At 40.4% G+C, this 23,186-nt stretch overlaps 1 protein-coding gene across 1 annotated transcript; it reads right to left on the bottom strand.

Annotated features, from left to right (window-relative positions):
- Positions 1-10,661: 10,661 nt before the first annotated feature.
- itfg2 (integrin alpha FG-GAP repeat containing 2) lies at positions 10,662-22,444 on the bottom strand (the record flags this gene model as incomplete). Its single annotated transcript, XM_080421145.1, has 12 exons — positions 10,662-10,750; positions 15,940-16,113; positions 17,090-17,207; positions 17,320-17,411; positions 18,245-18,298; positions 18,448-18,542; positions 18,686-18,834; positions 19,158-19,297; positions 19,812-19,977; positions 21,192-21,233; positions 22,152-22,247; positions 22,349-22,444. The coding sequence occupies 12 exons, from the start codon at positions 22,442-22,444 to the stop codon at positions 10,662-10,664; spliced, it is 1,311 nt and encodes a 436-aa protein (XP_080277271.1).
- Positions 22,445-23,186: the final 742 nt, after the last annotated feature.

Genomic DNA, 23,186 nt, shown 5'->3' with positions numbered 1-23,186 from the left:
ATACTAGGTAACGTTTTCAACAAAACTAAAGTTAAATTGTATATCTTTTGTGAGTGGCAAAAGTTTCACAACACCCACTCCATGAATTTCACTCAGCTCTAATCCTGGCTAAATTAAGCCAGGATAGGTGGTAAAGCCAGGCTTTAGCTCTAATTCACCTTTTGAGGAACAGGCCCCAGGTGTCCGATGCCTATCCTGAATTTGAAGAGTCCGAGACCTAGACCACTATTACAGTACCATTGTTTTGACTGGTATTTTGTAAAAAGAAAAAGTGCAAAATCTTGACATCAATTTGAAATACGTATATTGGATTAAAGGTACTGTCTGAGAACATTTAACTTAGAAGCAAAGAGATGATAAAAATTTAAACAAAACACTTTTTGATAAGATAGATTTTTTTTAAAGTACATTAAACAATATATGAAAAGAACATTTAACTTAATTATACAAGTAAATAATAAAAAATATATATAAAGAATGTTCTAAAATAGCCGATCTACAAGCTCACAATGAGTTGCTTTGTGAGCTTTTTTTGGTTATTTTTGACAATTTCTGAACACAATGATTTTTTTACACATCTGAAAATGTCCGCCTTATTGACAAGCCCAAAATAGGGACAACAGGTTGAAAGTGATTACGAATCAGGACACATGGCTGACCTGACCATATCAATGTCATCAAAAAAAGTCAAATAACAACGGGCCGGTTCAGAGTCTAATTGAGTTACAATTTAATTCAGCAAAATCAATCATAATTTCATCACTTGTCTGATATATTTGTGTGGATGCAGACACAGAGGATTTGGAGGAAGATCTGAAGTCCCAACTAACCCTCTCTCACCTGCCAGGTGAGATATTATTACACATTATTTTAGCTACAGTGACGTTAGTGCTTGTGAATAGGGGAAGGGGAATCAATGTCACGTTTTGGGAGGTGCAAACCAAGGTACTTTACACGTCCCATCTTAACTACTGCACTATGATACTTTAAACACTGTTTGTGCCAAAATAGAAAAAGATATGACTCTATACAATCCCTCACAAACTCAATTCATGATACCTGTGTTGTTTGCACTACCAAGATAATGGCGGACTCGGCCATGCTCCCCATTACCCGTATGTGTATCTTATGTGTGTCTCAAAGAATGAGGAACTGGAGAAGGAATTGAATCACACATAACCCTTACAGATGTATGTTATAGTTTGCTACTCTGTTCTCTTTGATAATGTACCACTGTAACACCAAGCTGTGAATTGAATGGTCTTTTCTATCTTTTCCTTCCTCTCTTGCTCTCTTTCTCTCCGTTTCACTCTCCCATGTTTAGTTTACAACAGAAGGAAATGACTTCAGCGAAGAGCATGGCGCCTGCACAATGATGGCGAAAACAAAAACATTCTATATCAATTTATGACACCACATGGATTTTCTTTAAATTTCATTTGAATGTTTTTTCACATATTCAAATCTGTTTTTATTTTCACTGAAGTTAATGTGGAGGTCAACATGTTTTAAAATCTGTTTGTTTGTGTGCCTTCGCATTTAATGCTGTTAGATTTGTAATCGTTTCAAATGATTTTGAACAGCTACATGTGTCTTTTATAGTGTGTTTATGATGTATAGTGTGACGTTTGTAAATAAGGGCCATCAACGTTTTTAAATGTTTGTTGGTGTGCCATCACAGTTAATGCTTCTAATTTAATGATTAATGATTAATTTTAATATAAATGTTTTCAAACATTCATTCATTTTGAACAGCTACTGTATGTGTGCCTTTTATATGGTCTGTTTATAATATACGGTTTGGTGGGATGTTTGTAAATAAATGTCCAGCATAATTTAACTGTTTTAAGTGGCTTTTTGAATACAATACAAATAATAAATAGTAATGCGAGAATTACATTATTACACATGAACAGTGGTGGAAAGTAACTAAGTACATTTACTCAAGTAATGTACTTAAGTACCATTTTGATGTATTTTTACTTTACTGGAGTATTTCCAATTTTCAATACTTTTACTTCTACTCCACTACATCTCAGAGGCAACTATTGTACTTTTACTCCACTACAATTATTTGACAACTTTAGTTACTAGTTACTTTGTAGATTTGGATTATTACAAAACATACATTACCCACTGTTTTTACATAAAGCCCACACACACGTGAGAAAAAAAGAGAGGGTTTATTCGATTATTCTGTTTCCACTCAGCCTGTTAAGGCTGCTGTACGATTTACAGTGGCTTTTCTGAGAAAGGATGTTTACAGTGGCAGAAGGAAAAGAGACCAATAAATAAAGGAGGTGAGTCATTTCAGTCCTATTTCTTCTAAATCAATAACGGTTATGGACGGTAAAGCAGACAGAAAGACTGGACAGACACACACACACACACACACACACACACACACACACACACACACACACACACACACACACACACACACACACACACACACACACACACACACACACACACACTCACACACACGCACATGTAGATTCCAATGTACCAAAAACTACCATAATTATGTACCATAAAGACATTTTACAATTTGAATAACTTACTGTAAAATCAAATCAAATCGTCTATCTATTTTGTATGCAGGTTTGTAATTTTTTGTCACTTTGTACTTGTAATTAGTACTTTTCCGGCATCAGTTCATGCACTTAATGTACTTAAGAGTAAATGTACTTGTATAGATACACAGCTTCCATCAGTCTGACATCCATGCTCAACCACAGGCCTACATTAAGCAAGTGCTATCAGCCCCCCTGAGTGTCGTGGAATTCTGTATCAATGAGTAATTGTTGAGGCAAATGGAGCCGGAGACCCTTCACATTATAAGATAGAAGTTTAATAAATGAGCTCATGGAATTAAACATATATAGTAGGTATATTAGTTCTCGGGAGAAAGCAGGCAGAGCCTAGTTACAGTATACACAGGACCAAGCTGGACCCAAAACAATACATACCAGGCCTGTGGCATGTCATCTTGACTCTATGATATTCTGATGCTCAGAGCATATATCATAAGGCAAAAGGTGAACATAAAAACAATATATTAAGGTGTAATTCTACCGTAATTCCTCCTCATGAGCCAATGTGCATTAAATTCACTCATTCATACCATATTGACTGTAAAAGATTCATGTATTCACACAGGCAGACAGACACTCTTCTAGATGGCTCACCCCGCAGGAAGCCAAGCCATATAAAAGGTTAATTAGATTTTTAAATGTGAAAATGTCTTTATGGCCCAGTTAGCTTCAGTGGTGGAAAAAGTACTCAATTTACTTGAGTAAAAGTATCAATACTGCAATGTAGAAACACTCTGTTACAAGTAAAGGTTCTGCATTCAAAATGTACTTGAGTAAAAGTACAAAAGTATTGGTATCAGAATGTACTTAAAGTACAAAAGTAAAAGTTTTCAAAAGTATAAATTGTATTATCTTTTGGAAATAGCAGATCTACAAACTCACAATGCATCACATCGCCGAAATGTATATAGGGCTGAAGTGGTTACTGTATGTTTTGTGATAATAATCTAAATCTGTGGCATAAAAGTGTAATATATTTGCCTCTGAGATGTAGTGGAGTAGAAGTAAAAGTACTGAAATACTCCAGTAAAGTAAAAGCACCTCAAAATTGTACTTAAGTACAGTACTTTACACCACTGGTTAGCTTTGATGTCAGGACTTCGGTATTATTGTATAACCAGGCAATGGGGAATCGGATTGAAATCCTCACATGTTCTCCTGTGATACAACTGGTGGAGTGGGGGGCGGGGGGGGGGGGTCTTCTGTCATTTAACCCACGTCTATCCCCAAATGCGATGATAAAACGGTGAAGTATTAAGCCTGACACAGGCAGGATTGGATGCCATCAATCAGCGCATGTCAGTTGACAGAGAGTGGCTTGGAGCTGTTTAAAAGGACACTGACTGAGCTCGCACGCACGCGCACGCACGCGCACGCACGCACACACACACACACACACACACACACACACACACACACACACACACACACACACACACACACACACAATGGGGGATCCTAATCATCTGGAAGTCAGCTAGTAGGCTATAACCAGCAAGAGGTGGACGAAAGCTTTTCTGAATCATAACTAAACTAACAATAACGGCTCATGCGGCATCTTAAAGTGTGAGAATCTGTGTTATTTCAAAGCCTGCGGATGATTGGAGTCGACTCAGAAACGCAGCTCTCTCCTTTCTCGTTTAATTGAAACTGTATTGGCGCATGAACGGCTGGGGCCACTGTGTGCATGAATAAACATCTAGATCCTTCGACAAGGATGTAATAAAATAACTAGAGTTCCATAAGGTATGTGAGACATATTCAGATAGACTAGAGAATATGCATAATACAGATAGGTGCCATATTAAAGGAAAAATTTATAAATGAGAGGAGAAACATAACAAACGCAGATGCTACCATACAATGTACTGCATGATACAATTAAGCAATTAACATTGGATCACGCTCTGTAGCATGTAAACAAATGCTGAACAGACAGACTGGGGCATCATGGATGGCAGGAGCTTCAGTCACAAAGACCGCTCAAGTGGCTAGTGTTTCATTAGGAACAGGGATTAAAGTGACGTCTGCATTTCAATCTATGAAAGACATTAGTGTATAGGGTTGGAAATTGTGGTCAAAAGCGTACATTCGGTGACAGTGATGCTCATGCATTAGAGCGACATGTAAGGAAAATAAAACGGAAGAGCAGCTCCTTCTCTGGTGACTGAGAATGTCAAAGAAGGATGTGATCAGAACAGTCCACTGACAACTACAAAGAGACATTATAAATTAGTAGGGTTTCAGTGCATATAAACACCTCATTACAAAGATGAATGAGAGTTCAGTGGTGCAAACACCATATAGGCACTGGGCTACAGAGATGTGGAAAAAAGTGATATGGTCAGATGAGTCATCCTTCAGCGTACACCAAGAGAACAGTACAGGCCTGAATGCTTGACCCCTACTGCGAGGGGGTCCAGTGGCTGTTGTGATGAGGGCGGCATTTTCCTGGCATGGTTTGGTTCCACTTTGTCCCCTTAGACCAGGGGTCGGCAACCTTTATGACACGAAGTGCCATGTTTTCATTTTCTTGATAGTCAGTGTATCAACATTAAGTTTAATTATGACACCACATCAAAATGTTATATTTTTTCTTCTTCCTTTTCAGGTTGTAATGATCATTAGACTCGGAGCAATAACTTTTTTGTTATTTTTTTTTTAGTTTAGAGTTACAAGTTTGAATGAATGTAGAATTATGTGCAGGATGTAATTTGTATAGATGTGAGGGGACCTAATTTAACTGACTAAACCCCTTTTTGAACATTTTATTTTGAAAGAAAAAAAACTCTCATACACTTATGCCAGTGATGACCCTCCCCTGTGCCAATGTTGGCACCCATTTCTAAGGTTGCCTACCCCTGCCTTAGACTCTAAGCAAGGCAATTATTATTACAACATGGACGAGGAGAAGATGATTTTCAGAGTAGAAAAGCAAGCATCGGCGAGTGAAGGAAATTGGATGTTCAAACTGTATAGTGGGTGGATATCACAGCAGTAGCTTCTCTAGCCCTCACTTTGCTCCTGACATGCTTCACATTTATAGTATATATTTAGTGTGTGTGTGTGTGTGTGTGTGTGTGTGTGTGTGTGTGTGTGTGTGTGTGTGTGTGTGTGTGTGTGTGTGTGTGTGTGTGTGTGTGTGTGTGACTGTAGCAGTGGAGATATATCACTCTCCTCTCCTCACCCGAGGAGTTGCTTATGCCCCTAGTAAATGTGATTGGTTCGGGATAGTCTTGTTATGACAGGTGGCGCTACATATCAGGACAGTTTCGCATGCAATTCTGTCGCCAGTTCGCTTGCTTGCAGGCTGTCACGAACCAGTTCCATCATCAGAGTCCCGCTGATGATGGCTGAAATGTGTTTACCGGAGTCACACAAAATGGGTGGTTAACTACGTATCTCAATATATGACAAGAAGAGACATTATACATATACATGTCCCCCTCCATCACAAGGCACAGCACCAGGTTAGCCTATAGTAAAAAAAAAAAGAAGAAAAAAAACCTGATGCAAGGCAACAGCCTTCTGTGCATGCTTATTTTTATATCCTCAAAGTTGTCTAGGAAGTGGGAGGGCTAAGTTCTTCAGCTGTACCGTGTAATTAACACTGTACAGGGACTAAAAACCTTTCTTTTTAACAAGGCATTTGCCTAGACAGACTTTTTGATGCCATGTGTGTTTTTATTTGACTTTTCCTTAGCTGTGTATTAGTTGACCACTGATCTGAATTTTATTCATTTCATTGTTTTATTATTATTGTTTATTTGGTATTTTCTTGCAATGTAGCACTTTTGTCAAATATAAAGTGCGTTACAAACAAGATTTATTGTTATTATCATTTTCAGCCTATCATTTCAGCCTCCAGATGGAGAGACCTTGAGGGGGCAATGACAGTCGAGTCAAACCATGAATCAGTGCCTGTTGTTCTGAAAGGGAGGAGGAGGTACCCTTTCCCCCACTATCATCCCATCAAGAAAGATTGGCCTACCTCCAGGAGCTATATGTATTTTAAGATTGGAGGGGAGTGTCATGACAATCCTTGCTGAATTGGTAGTGACCGAGGTTAGCAAACGTGGGGTGGGCCGAAACTGCTGTCAGGAAAATGAGGCAGGAAAATGAGTCAGGAAAATTACGAGGGTGGTTGTCAGTTCATATTCATGTATTCATATTCATGTGCACGAAGGAGTGTATAAGTATCCAATGTGTAATGTGTGTCAATGTGTTTTATAAAGACATTTTCAAACCCTTTCAAGTTGGAGTAAATAATTATATTTCTTTGTCTGATAATGTATCCCTGCAAGACATGCAACGAGCTCATAATTGCATAAATTATTTACATTCGTAATTAAATGATCTCCTGCACAGCACTGAATACTGGAGTGGAAAACAATATTATATAATACATCCTCATGTATTAGATGGGCTGCGAAGCAGGCATGCACCATCTTACTCCTGAGAGAACATGCCTTGAGGCAGTGAGGTGACATCCTGTCATGTTCTATAGGCTGTGGTCCTTGTGATGCATTTATTACAGTGGAACATGTCTCGGCTATGGTCTTTAAAAGGCATTAAATATAGGCAAGTACGCGCAAACAGAACACTGCAACAGTGCTATGTGGAACCACACTGTGCTGTATAACAACAGTCTCTGTTGAGGTAACATCCCTACTGACCTAGTTTCCAAGTGGCATTTTTATATTTTATAGATATTATCAATATAGGCAAGAAAATATAGAAAAAATGTGCATGGATGAGCACACACATTTATAGAGAGAATTGTGCTCCCAGTAGGATGCTGGCAAGGCCATTATCGCTGTGTGGTCATTTCCCAGGGTCGGACGTCTGCTGCATCTAAATCTGAGTGTGTTTTATGGCCAAATGGCATTAGGAAAATACCAGGGCAAATGTCGCAGTCACACAGGATTCATTAATCACTCTCAACCAGCAGATGGTAGGGCTGACATTCTCTATTAGAAACAGTACACAACAGAAATGAGAAACGGTCCAAACAACTACGTACAAAAGATAGCATGCATACGAACACGCCTCACCATTTATGGTCAGAGACATGCGCCGGTCTGTGCTCAGTGTACGGGAATGCAGACCACTAGTGAGGACAAACAACGTTGTCTGCCAATGAATCTGTTGTTTTTGGCAATGCCAAAGGAATTGCCATGACAACATCCAAATGTCATCATGAAGAAGTTAAGATTACCACTTGTCATACCAAGTCATAAAGGTAGACCATGGTGCATGATTAAGTGCCATTCACACCAAGCACTACAACGATAACTATATTGTTCACCATTGTCTTTTACAAGCGACATGAGACAAGGGCGTGGCTACATGACACTGAATTGGACATTTGAGGATAATGCACGAAAGAAGAACTCATTATAGTTGTGGTGTGGACTTTGCCATCCATCCACTTGTGTTAGAACGATTTTTAAAACTAGTGCCTGGTGTGAACAACCCTTAAGTCTGCAAAAGATAAGATGAACGCACTCGCACACCTGTCTCGGTGAGGTGCTGACCACAGCATTGTGGTCCCATAAACTGAAGGAAAAATTAAATAGTCACTTTTTTCTTTTGGGCATTTTATGTTTTTTTAAGGTGACAGACAGGAAACCTATATGGCAGAGAGAGGGGAGACACAAGACATGACGGATTTGAACCCGGGTCCTTACGACTCACAAGGAGCACGTGGTCAGCAGCACACTAACTGGCTGAGCCACTAAGCACCCCAGGCCAGGGCAAATCATTTTGACAATTATTTTCCCTCATGAACACCTAACACAAAACGTTGGCAATAACCCTAATCCATTACGACCGGGAAAGCAACAGTGTCATTTTAGATTTCTTTGGCTATTCAAAAAATTGCAGATATTCAAGCTCATAGCGCGCTATGAGGTGGTAGAGCTGCTATTTTTGAAAAATCTTGAAAGTTTGTGCAAATCTTTGAATATATATATATATATTTTAACTCATATTGAACCACTGATATAGAAACATAAGTAAAAAAATAAATAATAACTGTTAAGATTTAGAAGATATTTGTAGAATCCCCAGAAGCAAAGATTTGAGTTACAGATGTTCGCTTTAAAAATATATACATATTGAGATATTAAGACGGGGTGCCGTGATTTTCAGTGATCCCCCCCCCCCCTAAAACATAATCATCAGGTATTATGGTTATACTAGGAGGAAGATTTTTTTCAAAAAAGTGTACAGAAATTGTTAAAATTATGTTTTTATGTGGACACGCCTCCAGTTCATTAAGTATACCTGGTTCTCACCTTAGCACCTCCTCCACCACCTTAGCACCACCCACCTGTCCTAGTCCCTCCTCCTCCTCATGCCCACACCTGTTGTGTTAACTTATGATAATGAGGGGGAGGGTACAATTTTACTATGTCACTAAAGGGCTGTTTTTCTATTGGCACGTTTGACCCTCAAGGTTTCAGCCTCCAGGTAGAAACTCAAAATAGTCAGAGAAGACATAAAACACCATAAAAACACCACCAGGGGGCTTAATGAAGTTCTATCAACCTCATAGACACATGAAAAACAGAAAAAGTGCAAAACCATGGCACCACCTCTTTAAGATTTGCACACATTTTCAAGATTTTTCAAAAATGGCAGATCTACAAGCTCGATCTGCTATTTTTGAATAGCCAAAGTATAAAATAATGGTTAAAGTGGTTAAAATCTAAAATGACAGATGCTGTCTTAAAGTAATACTAGGTAACGTTTTCAACAAAACTAAAGTTAAATTGTATATCTTTTGCGAGTGGCAAAAGTTTCACAACACCCACTCCGTGAATTTCACCCCCGGAAGCCTTTTATTTATATATTTTCTATTGAAAGTGGACTGGGGGGACTTTCCCGGGGAAATGACGTTCCTGGCCAACGTCATGACGTCGTGGCCGACGTCCCCAGGAACTACCGCAACGGTTTCCTGTTTGGCCAGGAACTACCGCGGTAATAGCAAAAAGGAACCTCACGCTGATGTTAAGAGAATGTAGGATTTGAAGATCGAAAAAGAACAGAAAAAGAAAGCACAGCTCATGGTAACTAATGCTCCACTGGCTAAGAGAAACGATCCGTAGATAGTATAAAACAATTAAAAGATCGCTTTTTGAAACGCTTCCGGCTTCCGGTGAAAACGAATGGAATTCTGGGTAATCGAGGATTACGGAAATTGTATGCAGTGACGGTAGTGACCAGCAGAGGTTGCTAAAAATCGTTATTTGGGATTCTGCATTGTACAACTTTAATGGGTCAGTAAATAAAATATTCACATCAGGGCTGGCCTGACGCCATTTTTTATTTCCCTCCAGTTCAGTAAGCAGCAAGTTCAGACACAAGCAAGTGGGATGCAAACAAAGGATGAACAAGCTCATCTGTCAGGCTGCGTGCGTAGGGACACATCGTCCCTTCCTTGGCACGTCTCCACAGGGGCAGAGAGAGAGAGACGTGAAACTGTGGGGCTACAAAGACACCTGAGCCTGAGTGTGTCTCTTAGGACACACACAAACGCTGATACACACTTAAACACACAGAGCTCATTTATAATCTATGAGAAACAGAGAGGCAGGTGGCTGGCTATACCTCCTGATGACTGATGCCATCGGCTGCTCGCCGTGGCCACTTGCTTGCCTGACGGCTCACTCTGCGGGCGGTTCACAAGCCTCAAGCCCACGCTGACGGCGCACCTGCCTTGTTGGGGTAAAAAGAGAACAAGCGCTGCTCTCCACCAACAATCCTAGGGGAAATAATATAGCGAACCAGACACACATCTTTCTACAGGTAACACTATCAACAAGAAAAACTGCAGAGTTAGTTTGGTTATATAGTCTTTATTGAACACAAGAGAATTTACAAAACTGTTCCAAGTGGCATTTTTACAGCACAAAAGCAAACGTACACTGTGGCTAGACATTATCAATATAGCCAAGAAAATATCGAAAAAACTTGCATGGATGAGCACACACATTTATACAGAGAAATGTGCTCCCAGTAGGATGCTGGCAATCTGGTACTGTAGGAGCAGAGGTAATTTCAAGGCTGTGTGTTGCTGCATTTGGTCAGCGAATCTCCGTAAAGAACATCTTCTACCAACTCTTTCACCGAAGCCGTGTCATCTGGATCTGTGAGGAAAAACAGGAAAACGTTACACCGATGTGGAAAGGACGAACCATTTGCCATGGGACAGCTAGTGTGGAGGCTTCTGAGCAAGAGGTTGACATTTGTAATGTTTCTGAGTAGGTCCTTAAGTGATTGGAACCTATACTAAATTGTATAAAAACAAAATAAATTACAATGACAATAGAAACTACATTTATGATGAATTATAAGAGCTCGGCCTCACCTGTATTTATTTGGAGTTAGTTTCAGCATTAGTACAAAAATATATTTAACAATGTCCACTTTTGTTGACTAGCTGAATCATGTAAATAGGCAGTAATATGCATAATAGGCATAAGCAATTTATATCGTCTTTCCTAACTGCACTTTGCAAAATAAATGTTGGATGTTGAATGGATGACCATGCTGTCATCTTCCTAGCCAATGCATCACTATAATGCGCTCAATAGCAGCGGACAGATGACAGCAAACTCTTTATCTCCAGTACATCAAGATAAAAAACTCAACCGCTTGCCATGCCTTATCTATAATGTCAAAGTAGTTGTCACCACACAGAAACAATAAGTTTGTTCCACTTGCTGTATATTGTCATTACAGAGGCTCTTTCCCCCTCAGTTAAGTGTGTGTAGGGATGGCTGATTTATCCTGTGTGCCTAAAGGCACTAAAGGTTAGAGGAGCACACATTTTGCCTCGAAGGTTCCCGGTTCGATTCCCCGGACCGGAGGGAAAGATCTGGGTGGGGAAGTGAATGGCCGCCACTCAACCCTCCCCCAACACCACTGAAGTGCCCTTGAGCAAGGCAACAAACCCCCAACTGCTCCAGTGGAGCTGCTCAGTGTTGTCTGTGTGTGTCTATGTGTGCAGGGCGTTGCTGGAAATAAGCACTTGTGCTCAGCTACTACCTTGGGTAAATAAATACAATTATCTGTTTTCAGACATTTACCCGTCAAAACTTAGTAAACCTGACCTTTCACTCTGTACTTGGTCTGCACTTTTTCCCCCCTCTACGCCAAACCTCTTTGCTGAAAATAGCCGATCTACAAGCTAACAACGACTCTGAGGACCATCTAGAGGTCCCGGACCTCCTGTTGAAGACCCCTGCGCTTCAGTAACATTTTAAAAACCTGAAACATTTTGCCGCACACACATAATCATTACCATTTTGTGGTAAAAATCAGTGCTGTGCAGTGTCTAGGTGCACTTTTTAGAGGTGCAAGCAGCTGTAAAAGATCACTGCAAGAAACATGCACACTTTAGGAAAATGCTGATACTACCAAATTATTCCCCGTGTTTCCTGTCCCACATTCTAATCAATGTATTTACAATACATAGGCTACTTCAATTTTAAGTGGGACTACATATGCAATTAAACATTTATCTTGCCTACTGTACTGTACATGCAATGAGAGCTGACTCAGGGTGTTCCACACATGCTGGCTGAATAGCCATACATTAAAACATTTCCAGACATATTTTTTTTGTTCTCTCTACTGGAGTCTTTCATTCAGTGATTGCATGTATTTGAAGCATTAATGTTGCATGTGTCAGGTCAGTCATATTTGGTAACAGTACAGTTCAAAGACACATGCATTTGGCAGGTCTAATTGTTTTGTGCTTATTTCTGGTTACCTTATTTAGTGTTTACTACACAGAAATCTGAAACAAAATGGAGCGTGACATCAGTTGCTTATTGCTATTGGCCTAGTAGTAGTAAGAGGCTTTATAAGCAAATTGAATGTGTCATAGGTGCTTGGATGGCACGTGTTGAAGTTATTTCCCACCACGTGGAGATTATGGGTTAGGATCATCCGCGGTGCCTCCAGCTTGGCTCCAACAAACACAATTACTAATTAGCAATTTTTCATGGTGGGAAACCGGGCAGGGAGGGCAATCTCTGTCACTGCACTAGCGACCCCTACAGGTTGGTCAGGGTGGCTGTTCATCGGGGAGAGGAACTAGGTCAGATAGTGTGTTCTTCTGCACATGTTACATCCTCCCAGTCAGTGAGACTCCTCATTGTCAGGCAGTGTTCATTTCGTTGACTAAAACTATGACGAAAAATATTCGCCGACTACCTTTTTTTTCAGACGAAAACGAAATAAAAACGAAATAAAAACAAAGCTATGATGACTGGAACTAAGACTAAATATATTGTCAATTTCGTCAACAAATGAAAAATGTTAGTGAGTGGGAATGTTAAACGTAGAAGAGATCCAGTAGTTTGGTTATGCTCGGGTGTTGCGCTCTGAAAATAGCAGACAAGCGCGACGCCTTGTGATATTGTTGATCGGCTATTTTCGGCATGCAACCAGGTGTAAAATCAGGCATTACGACGCCATCAAGGCCCGCAAAATTTTTATTTTGACGACTAAATCAGCCGTAGATTTAGTCGACTAAAATCTTATGATATTTAGTCAACAAAAAATTCAGATGACTAAAATATTACTAAAACGAAATGAAATGTTATTCAAAAGACTATGACTAAAACTAAATCAAAATGTGCTGTCAAACTTAACACTGTTGTCACTGGAGACTTCCTGTGTATGGGAGGAGACATGTGCTTGTCTACACAACTGTAAGGGGTTAGCAGGGATGGACTACCGTAGTTTGTGTGGAAATTGGGATTTGGTATAACGACAAGGGGAAAATGTAACAAGAAAAGTATGTAATTGGCTACAAATGTTATTGCAGACCTCCAGTCAGTCCACCAATACTTTATACTGCCCATGCTGATTCGCCCCTGGACAATGTATAGCCTACACTTACTGGACTATTGTTATGTTGGATGGGCTCGCATTAAGCTGAAACATGGGTAACTGGGCAATAACTGTCATACCCCACCCTCTATCCATCTTTCCAGATCAGGCACATTTTTCACATCTCTTTAAACCACTTAAGGCCTATAGCATAGGACGCATAGCATAAATAGCAGATATACATCTTACAAATCACCAAAAATTGGGATGCCAGGTTGAATTTGGTCGTTTTATGCTATATCCCTCTCCCCTAGTCCTAGCCTCCCATGGCAGTAATATTCCACAGGCCTGTAAAATCATGGCCACGAGAAACACAACAGGCCCAGAGGATGAATTATTTATATCAGCAGCAGGACGCCATGCTACACTGCCATTAGCAGGTTCAAAAGCCAGTTGGAGCCTGCCTTACACTCTGCAATCAGATAAGGTTATTCTCTTTGCTGTAATACAGCAAAAGGTGCAACTAATGTGTGCCAGTGGGGGTAATTCCTCACGAGGCCGATTATGCAAAAATAGTTGTGATTATATAGAATAATTGCGATTAGACGATTTTATTTAATTATTGTGACAGGCCTAACTGGCTGGTGTGCTACGCTGGCAGCATGGCAGTGTTTATATTCTGGTTGGATTCAGGCATCATCTTGTCACTTGTAACATTCAGCATACCGTACGATGGACCTCACAAGAGCACCTCAGGTATTGAGAGGAAGAAGATGTTGGATATAACGCACAAGCCGAAATCACAAATGCACTATAGTGCAAACAGGAGTAAAGTGCACCATGGAAAATAAATGATTGGTCCAGATTTGCATGCTAAGCATACACATTATATTATCCGTCTTTGGGTTAGTGAGAAATGACTACATGCACAGAATCTTAACCACTTAAGCCTTGTATATTTGGTTGTAAGACAAATAGCAAAAATAGACGTGCGACACGTGAGCTTGAAAATCTGCAATGTCGGAAAATCTGCGTCCAAAATGGGGACGCCAGGTTGAAAGTGGTTAAGTGATACTTCTTGGCAGTCTGAATACCCAAATTCTAATCAAATGACTTCATACATGACATTTTAAACTTACTGGCGTGTGTGTCTTGGTAAGAGAGAATGTTTTAGTGGCTGACCAGCAGTGACACAGTTCCCCAGAGATGGAATAAATGTACAATGTAAGCCTTTTACAGAGAGATGGTGAATGACATGCTGGGCTTTAGGGAACCGTGTGCTTGTGGATCAAAGCCCCTCTTAAAATAGTCCCGGCCAGCCTGTATAAGCCAAAGCAGACAGTAGGGTGCAGATTTGCATACATTTGGACAAAGAGCAGACAGGGGATTTATAAGACGCTTCTTGAATCACTCTGACTCTTAACTCCCACCGACTAACAGGGTCTTCCACTCCACAGCACTGAATATGTGTGTGCATCTGATTTTGTTATCTAGGATACGAAAACAAATTAGATTTATCTAACAGCGAGGTCAAGTAAAAATGGATCATTTGTCATTTTTATTCTCCCTTTCATTTTATTTGAATCATTTTCCCCCCGAATATTATTCTGCTTTATGTCTGACCTTCATGACTAGATGGCTACCGGGAATTGCAATAGACTGAGCTAATCCTCCTATAATTCTAGAAAGCTCTGTGCGGGTGGTGTGTGGTGAGCCCAACATCTCGTCTGCCCGGTTCTCCTCAGTGGCTGGAGCAATTGATCTGAATTTGCACACAACCATTGACCATTACCATGTGCACGGAACAGCGAAGCCCGTTTTTCGCTTTCCCCAAATGTCAGCTGTTTATTAGCGTTTTTGTGTTCGCTGGCTCCCGGGTTGCCAAATCATGCGCGCATATCCCCCCACGGGTATGGTCTAGTCTCCAATAATCAACCTTCTCATTATGTCAGTTATTGCGTTCACCGACTCTTTGCTAAAAGGTTAAATCAATTATACCCTATATACTATAATTTGTTGACCGGGCTACCCCAGGGGCCTGTATTTGTCTACAGCAAACACGTTCTGGGCTTGTAGTTTGACTACTTTCGCCGAATATTCACCCATATCCTCCTATAATTCTACAAAGCTCTGTGCGGTGAGCCCAGAAAAATCTTCTGACCGGTTCTCCTCAGTGGCTGGAGAAATTGCTCTGCACAGACATTGACCATTACCATGTGCACGGAACAGCGAAGCCCGTTTTTCGCTTTCCCCAAATGTCAGCTGTTTATTAGCGTTTTTGTGTTCGCTGGCTCCCGGGTTGCCAGATCATGTGCGCATATCCCCCCACGGGTATGGTCTAGTTTGGCATAATTTTTTTTTACATGATTTTCAGAATAGGGATGCTAGCGTTCATGTGGTGAAGTTAGGACCCGGTTAGAATGCACGTACGTTGCATATGACAGCATATGGCTACTGTAACTTGCTGCTTCCTGGAGGTGGTGGATGAACTCACCCACTCCCAGCTTCTGCAGGAGGCTCTTGAATTCGGGCCTCTCCTCCAGGACTCTGAGCAGGTTGGTGGGCTCCATGCGCTCCAGCTCCACCCTCCAGTAGACGTAGATCTTGTGGTTGGAGCTGACGTACACCAGGCACGGGCTGTTCTTGCCTTCCTTACAGGTGTATTGTCCTGAATCACAAATGGACGGAGTTCAGACGAAACTGTCGTCTGAATATGTATTGATCTGTTCATATTAACCCATTAAAACCGGGAAAGCATCTGTGTCGTTTTAGATTTTAGCATTGGCTATTAAAAAATAGCAGATCTACAAGCTCGCAACGCGTCACTTCGTGCCGCGTTGCGAGCTTGTACATCTGCTATTTCTGAACATTTTTGAAAAATCTTGAAAGTGTTAAAAACAATTATGAATAATTTTGAATAATTTTAACACCAATCTTCTCTTATGGGGGTCCCTGGCACAATATATTTTCAGATGGGGGCCGCGGCCAAATATATATCAATTTGGGGGTCCTTGGCACGAAAAAGAGAACTACTGATTGAGAAAGTATTTGTAGAATCGGCCTCAGATATTAATGGGTCAAGAAGGCCAGAATATTTACATTTCTACCACAATGACGCGATTTTGACTCACTTGGTGTGGCATGCAGTGCAATAATGGAGTGACACGCTGCATCCCAATGAACTCATCAGCAAAACACTGTGTTGCCTGGATTCTAAAGTGATTCTAATGGACTGAAGACAACAGTAGAGACAACAGATGCTAACGTTCCCTGTTGATCATCTGGGATCAGACAGAGAAAGCATTGCAGCAGTTCCCTGCAGTCTACCTCTTTAATCAATTTATTTCTGCATAATATCTCTCCTGAAAAGGCTATGGTTTGAGCAAATAACCACAACACATCACATTTGAGAGGAGAAAGGGAGACAGTCAGAGAGGAGAAGGGGGGAGGAACTGGAGTCACTGTGTGAGGCTTAGAAGCTCAACATTGCCACCTAGGGGGCAACATGAGCCTGAACAGGTTTGAGAATTCCTAACACGCACCAAGCATGAACATGCATCGCTGATCAGTGTGCATTGGGATCGATGGGGAGCGCCAAGTCCCCCGAAATGCTGATCTGAGGTCGGGGTGCAAGGTAACCTCACCTGCACAGAAGGCATTGACGTTCTCGTCAAACTGGAAGCGGACCACCATCCGATTGTGGTCGATGATGTACGTCTGGCCGTCCCAGGCACAGGCCACCACCTCTTCTCTGCCATCCCCCTAGAGGAAACATGCATGTAAATGGTAAATGGTCAATTTAAACATAAACTTGCCATAGGGTTCAAACTTGGGTTACTTTTGCACTTCTATGAGCAGGTAAAAACAAACTTACAGTGATATCGAGCTTCTGTAGGGCGAAGAGCTGGTGGTCCACCTGCACTGACCACAGCAACTGTTCTGAACTGTCCATCAGCTTTAGGGTTCCTATGACAACATGCAAAACAAACAAACAGGTTTGTCACGATTATGACATTTTACTTGATGAATAGTCACTCAAATAATTGCGATCAACGATTTCATTGTGTTGCTGTCGTTGAACATTGGAACGAATAGAAATTACATTTCTGTTTGGCTTTTAGGCTTTGTAAACAAAAGTTGCACAGGGTAGTTATGACAAATAACATGCATGTTTAATTACTTTATACTTAAAAAAAGTTCAGCTCTGAGCCAAGTGTCCTGAAGCCTGTCCTGGATGGGACTCTCCAGACTATTATCTCAAATAATTGCGATTAGGCACTTATGTAGTAATTGTGACAGGCCTACAAACAAATAAAAACAAATGATTGGAAACATAAAATGACGGTGCTGAGTATTCCACACAACAGTGTCCAAATGCAGGTGAACATGGACCTGTGAAACTGAGTTGAACTCAACAACAATAAATGAGTGAGAGACACTAATTCTCAGACTCTCTAATAAAAGCTCTTCAAAGATGTTTCTTGGACACAGGAAGTCTGACACATACTGTACACTCATGTTAACCACACGAATCCTAGCATCCCTATTCTGGGAATGCAATAATAGGCCAATATTTGGCAAAGATAGGTAAACATTCGGTAAAAATAGGCAAACGTAAGGTGAAAATATTAGATCTACATGGTCAAAACACACCATCACAACATGCTGTGTAGATCAGCCATTTTCACTATTTGACCTACAACCAAGTATATAAGGTTAATATGTAGTGAACTCAATATATAACATGACATTTCCAAATGATATTTCATACTCCATCTGCTATTGATGTTGAGATTTACCATCGAGAGTGCAGAGGGCGAACAGGCCACATTTAGAAGAATCATCTTTTGAACCTGAAAGACAGAAAACTGCATCAACCACAGTATTGAATGTAGTGTGATTAGACACTGCTTATGCATGTGTGCACCATTATGCTTACAGTATTCAGATAATGTTAAGTCCTCATGACAGACACAACAAGGTTCTTTAATCTGTTTTGTACCTCTGCTGATGCTGCCAATGAGGTGAGTGGAGACATTTTTGTTGTGGATCCGCCCAGTGGTCAGGTGGAGAATCACATCTTGGGAAGGCCCCTCACTGTAGGACAAAAAAGATACATAAAAGATCTAACCAAATCACACGATTAAGATGATACACGTTTGTTTTTATATGTTTTCTGTTGAGACCAGATGTGTTGGATGTCTCCATAGTAAATAATGAGGTATTATAGCAATATCTACCCCCCAGGAGTGGCGGGGCACTCCTCTCCAGCACCACTGGAGTCCTGTTGGGTCCAGTTACACAGCAGGATGGCGTAGCCACAGCCTGGCTGAGACACCATCAGCTCTGGCAAGCCCTCTGGTCCTGGGTTCACGGACAAGCTGTCCACCTGCCACATACAGCGTGCCATCAATCACTGGGCTTTTATCATGTGTAATGAGCTGGCAGGCCTGTCAAACGACAGACTGAACAGTCCTCATTTGTCACGGTGCCGTGCAAGCAGTAAGTACGGTAAGTAATGGAGACTAGTTTAAAAGAAAATAGGGACAGAAAATAGGCCCAAAGCACTTCAATCAGACATAGAAAGATTTGATTTGTGCCCTAAACCTTTTTTTATAGGATGGCTTTTTTTCTTATTTTTACTGTTAATCTTTCATTTGCTTTTCTACAGCTCTCTGCTAACACTAATGATGGTATAATCGCTAAGAGTACCTGTCCCTCCAGAAGCCACTTCTTGAGCAGGACCAGTTGTCCAGAGCCTGGGTCTGAAGATTCAGAAGACTCCTCCCAGCGGAAAGCTCTCACCACACGGTCTGTGTAACCCACTACCAGCTCACTGCGACCATCGCCATCTGGAAAACATGTAAAGTCAGAGTTCAATTTATCAGAACAATCAACTGGATGGGGGGGTGGATCTGCTAATTTGCAAATCTTTGAATATGTATTATATTTTTAAAGCAAACATTTGCCACTCAAATATTTGCTTCTGGGGATTCTATAAATGTCTTCTAACTCCTAACAGTTTTCTGAAAAAACTTATGTTGCTATAATATCAGTGGTTCTCAAACTTTTTCATGTCAAGGACCCCCAAGGATGATATGTATTTGGCCACCGACCCGCATCTCAAAATATTTTGTTCCAGGGACCCCCCAGAAGCAAAGATTTTAGTTAAAAATGTTCGCTTTAAATTTTTCAAAAATGGCAGATATACAAGCTCATAGCGCGGCACTTGGTGCCGCGCTATGAGCTTGTATATCTGCTATTTTTGAATAGCCAAAGTATAAAATGTGGATAAAATGGTTACACAGATGCGTTCCCGGCCTTAATGGGTTAAAGTAAAAACAAACATATGTGCATAAATCTTACCAATATCACTTATGAGAATGACTTTGGTGTTGGCAGGGATGTGCTGAGTGAAACACTTCTGGTCATCTGAGAACAGGGCTTCGTGTTGGCTGGACGAATCTCCCTGGCCTGCAGTCAGGTCAAACAGGTGAAACCAACCCTCTGCACCCACAGCTACCACAAAGTTCTGGCAGGACAGGAAAAGGTGATGACAGATTGGATAACAACAACATGGGTGGGTGTAAGCCGCAAGCAACTCTTAGAAGCTATTTTTGCTATCTGGCATCTAGAGTAGCAATACCAACCCTTGACAGCCCATTTCATCCAAACGGAAAAGTCTGATCTCATTGTATTAAACGACGTTAGACTCGCCAGTGTTGATTTTGTCGACTAAAACTATGACGAAAAATGTTTGTCGACTAGCTTTTTTCACTGACAAAAACTAAATCAAAATGTAATAAAAACTAAGCTACGATGGCTAAAACTGAGACTAAATATATTGATAATTTCGTCAACAAATAAAAACTAGACTAAAATGTTAGTGAGGGACTAGTGGAGAAGAGATAAAGACAAGTCATTTTATGCTTGGTTGCACTCAGGTGTTGCGCTCTGTAAAATCGAGCCATATCGACACCATCAAGGCACCACCAAAATACATTTTAGTCGACTAAATCAACTGTAGATTTAGTCGACTATAATCTTATGATATTTAGTCGACTAAAACTAGACAAAAACTAAAACATTTCAGGTGACTAAAATATGACTAAAACTAAATGGAATTTGATTCAAAAGACTATGACTAAAACTAAATCAAAATTTGCTGTCAAAATCAACACTGCTGTATGGAAAAGCTTGGATTATCTTCTTTGTATCTGCCAAGTTTTTGTTTCATAAAAATCCACCGTAGAGACATGTTATGAGCTACTTTCTATCAATACATTCTGTGCAGGTGATTATTTTTCTAAGTGTTCGAGTTTGGAAGCGCTCGTTGGAAATCACAAAATGGTCCTGTTGCGTACCACCACCTGTTTCAAAATTACACATAATGCAGGAGGCAGCAGGAGTCGTTGCGTTATTGAAAACGAGTGCTTCCAAACTCTGACACTTTCCAAAAATATTGACACAAAATAGCTCATAACATGTCTCTAACATGATTTTTATGAAACAAAAACTTGGCAGATACACAGAGGATAATCCAATCTTTCTGTACAGCTGCAATGTTAGTGAGTTTAAAGTTTTAATACAATCAGATCTGACTTTTCTGTTTGGATGAATGGGGCTGGTATTGCAACTCTAGATGAGATAGCAAGAATAGCATATAAGAGTTGCTTTCAGCAAGGTGGGATACTTTACACACGTCCTGTGCTGGGGCATGCATCTGACAGGTTTCTATCAGCTAACCTTTCCCTTGTTGCAGACATCTCCAACCGCAACACAGGTCAGCTGGGGACATAAAAAAGGACTACGTGTAAGCTTGGGAAACACAATTGTGTTAACCCAACACATTCCCCGCCAGAGTTTTTTTTTTTTTTTACTTCCCCCACTGCCAGCATTGTTTTAACCTTTTTTAACAATTTTTTAAGTAGTCACAAAATATTTTACGTGATCACTGTCCTCACAGTGATCCCCTCTTTACACACACACAGGAGTCTCGTAGAATCGTGGAAAAAAATTATCAGATTGCGGTAATCCGTTCCATAATTGCAGCCAGTTGAAAATAGCATGTTTCACCCAAAATAACATGGTAAAAAAAAAGTACACAGGAGCCGAGATACAGGATTTTAAAGTAATAAGTTAACCAAGGAGTGAATGGAGCTAGAAATCTTTGGATCGCGATATCTCTGGTTCTGTGTGGATAAATTGCATTTATTTTTTATTTTTTTACGGTTATACTCGTTGTTGGCGGTAAACGGGTGTATTTTTCAACAACGGTTATACTTGTGTTTGGCAGGTAATGTGTTAAGACCTGGAACGCATCTGTGTCACTTTTTGATTTGAGCTAAAAAGCATCATTTTACACTTTGGCTATTCAAAAATAGCAGATCTGCAAGCTCGTAGCGCGGCACCGAGTGCCGCGCTACGAGCTTGTAGATCTGCTATTTTTGAAAAATCGTGAAAATGTGTGAAAATCTTTGAATGTATGTTGTTTTAAAGCAAATATTTTTAACTCAAATCTTTGCTCCTGGGGGGTCCCTGGAACAAATGATTTTGAGGGGTCCTTGACATGAAGAAGTTTGAGCACCACTGACCACTTTTTCTGAATACTGTTGGGACTTAGAAGACATTTGTAGAATCGGCTTCAGGTCTTAATGGGTAAAGTCAGTACATTTTGTCTCATTGTGCTGGTTGCTGTATACTGACCATGCCCGGACAGTTTCTTGTGATCCAGGGTTTGGGGTCATCGTTCTTATAAACAAGCAGCTTCCCGCTGGTGTCACCCACAACAAGCTCGTTCAACTGCATTGGTGGAGGGAGGAGGGAGACATGACTCATTTGCTCTGCACAGGACAAGAGGGCGACGACATTAGTTTATTCAAAAAGCTTCCAGTCATATTTACCGAGTCATTGTCCACATCTCCGAGACAAATAGCGTGAGGAAGGACAGTTCCTGTGAAATCCAAGCTAACACGCTGAACATAGCTAAGGGACCTCATAGCCACTCTCTAAAAGAACATGAACACAGCTGCAGATAATGCTAATGTTCTAAACATCATATATATATATATATATATATATATATATATATATATATATATATATATATATATATACACCAGCTATCACATACGTTACGTATCCACAAGTTTCCTAGGGCGTTGTGGGCATCACTTCCTGTCGATTTGATCCCTGATACCAATCGACAGGAAGTGATGCCCACAACACCCAAGGAAACTTGTGGATATCTTTGTTTTATTTAAGCTGTTGTATCTCTTTCCCTTATGCTATCACTCTACTTATCCTCTATTTATACTGTAATTTATATATAATCATTAGTGCCAACTTTGTTGGATAATTGTTTTTAAATCATGTTCCAATGTTCTTTTAAATTATTATTGTGTTATAAATAGGTGAAGGCCTCGTATAAGCCCTGTGGGCTTCTTGCCTCCTCCTGGCACTTTTCTCCTCCTATATATATATCTACTATTTTGTATTGTTTTTAAACATTTAGTGCCAAATCAAATCAAATCTTCAGTTTAATTAATGGTACTGCAGCAGCCAAATGGATATTAATAGTCACAAAAAAAGCCAAAGTGTGGTTCTCCATGATGGAAAACACCTGTAAACCTGTTATTCTGACACTGCTATTTTAAATTAGGCTAATCATCTACAATTGCCTTTAGTAATATTAAACTTTAAAACTGTTACAGCCTATAGTTTTTGTTTTTTTCATTCAAC

This window comes from Gymnoscopelus braueri (assembly GCF_963280865.1).
Source record: "Gymnoscopelus braueri genome assembly, chromosome: 23".
In the NCBI taxonomy this organism is placed as follows: Eukaryota; Metazoa; Chordata; class Actinopteri; order Myctophiformes; family Myctophidae; genus Gymnoscopelus; species Gymnoscopelus braueri.
Note: the sequence above shows the minus strand (reverse complement) of the source record. Positions and strands in the feature narration are given on the sequence as shown.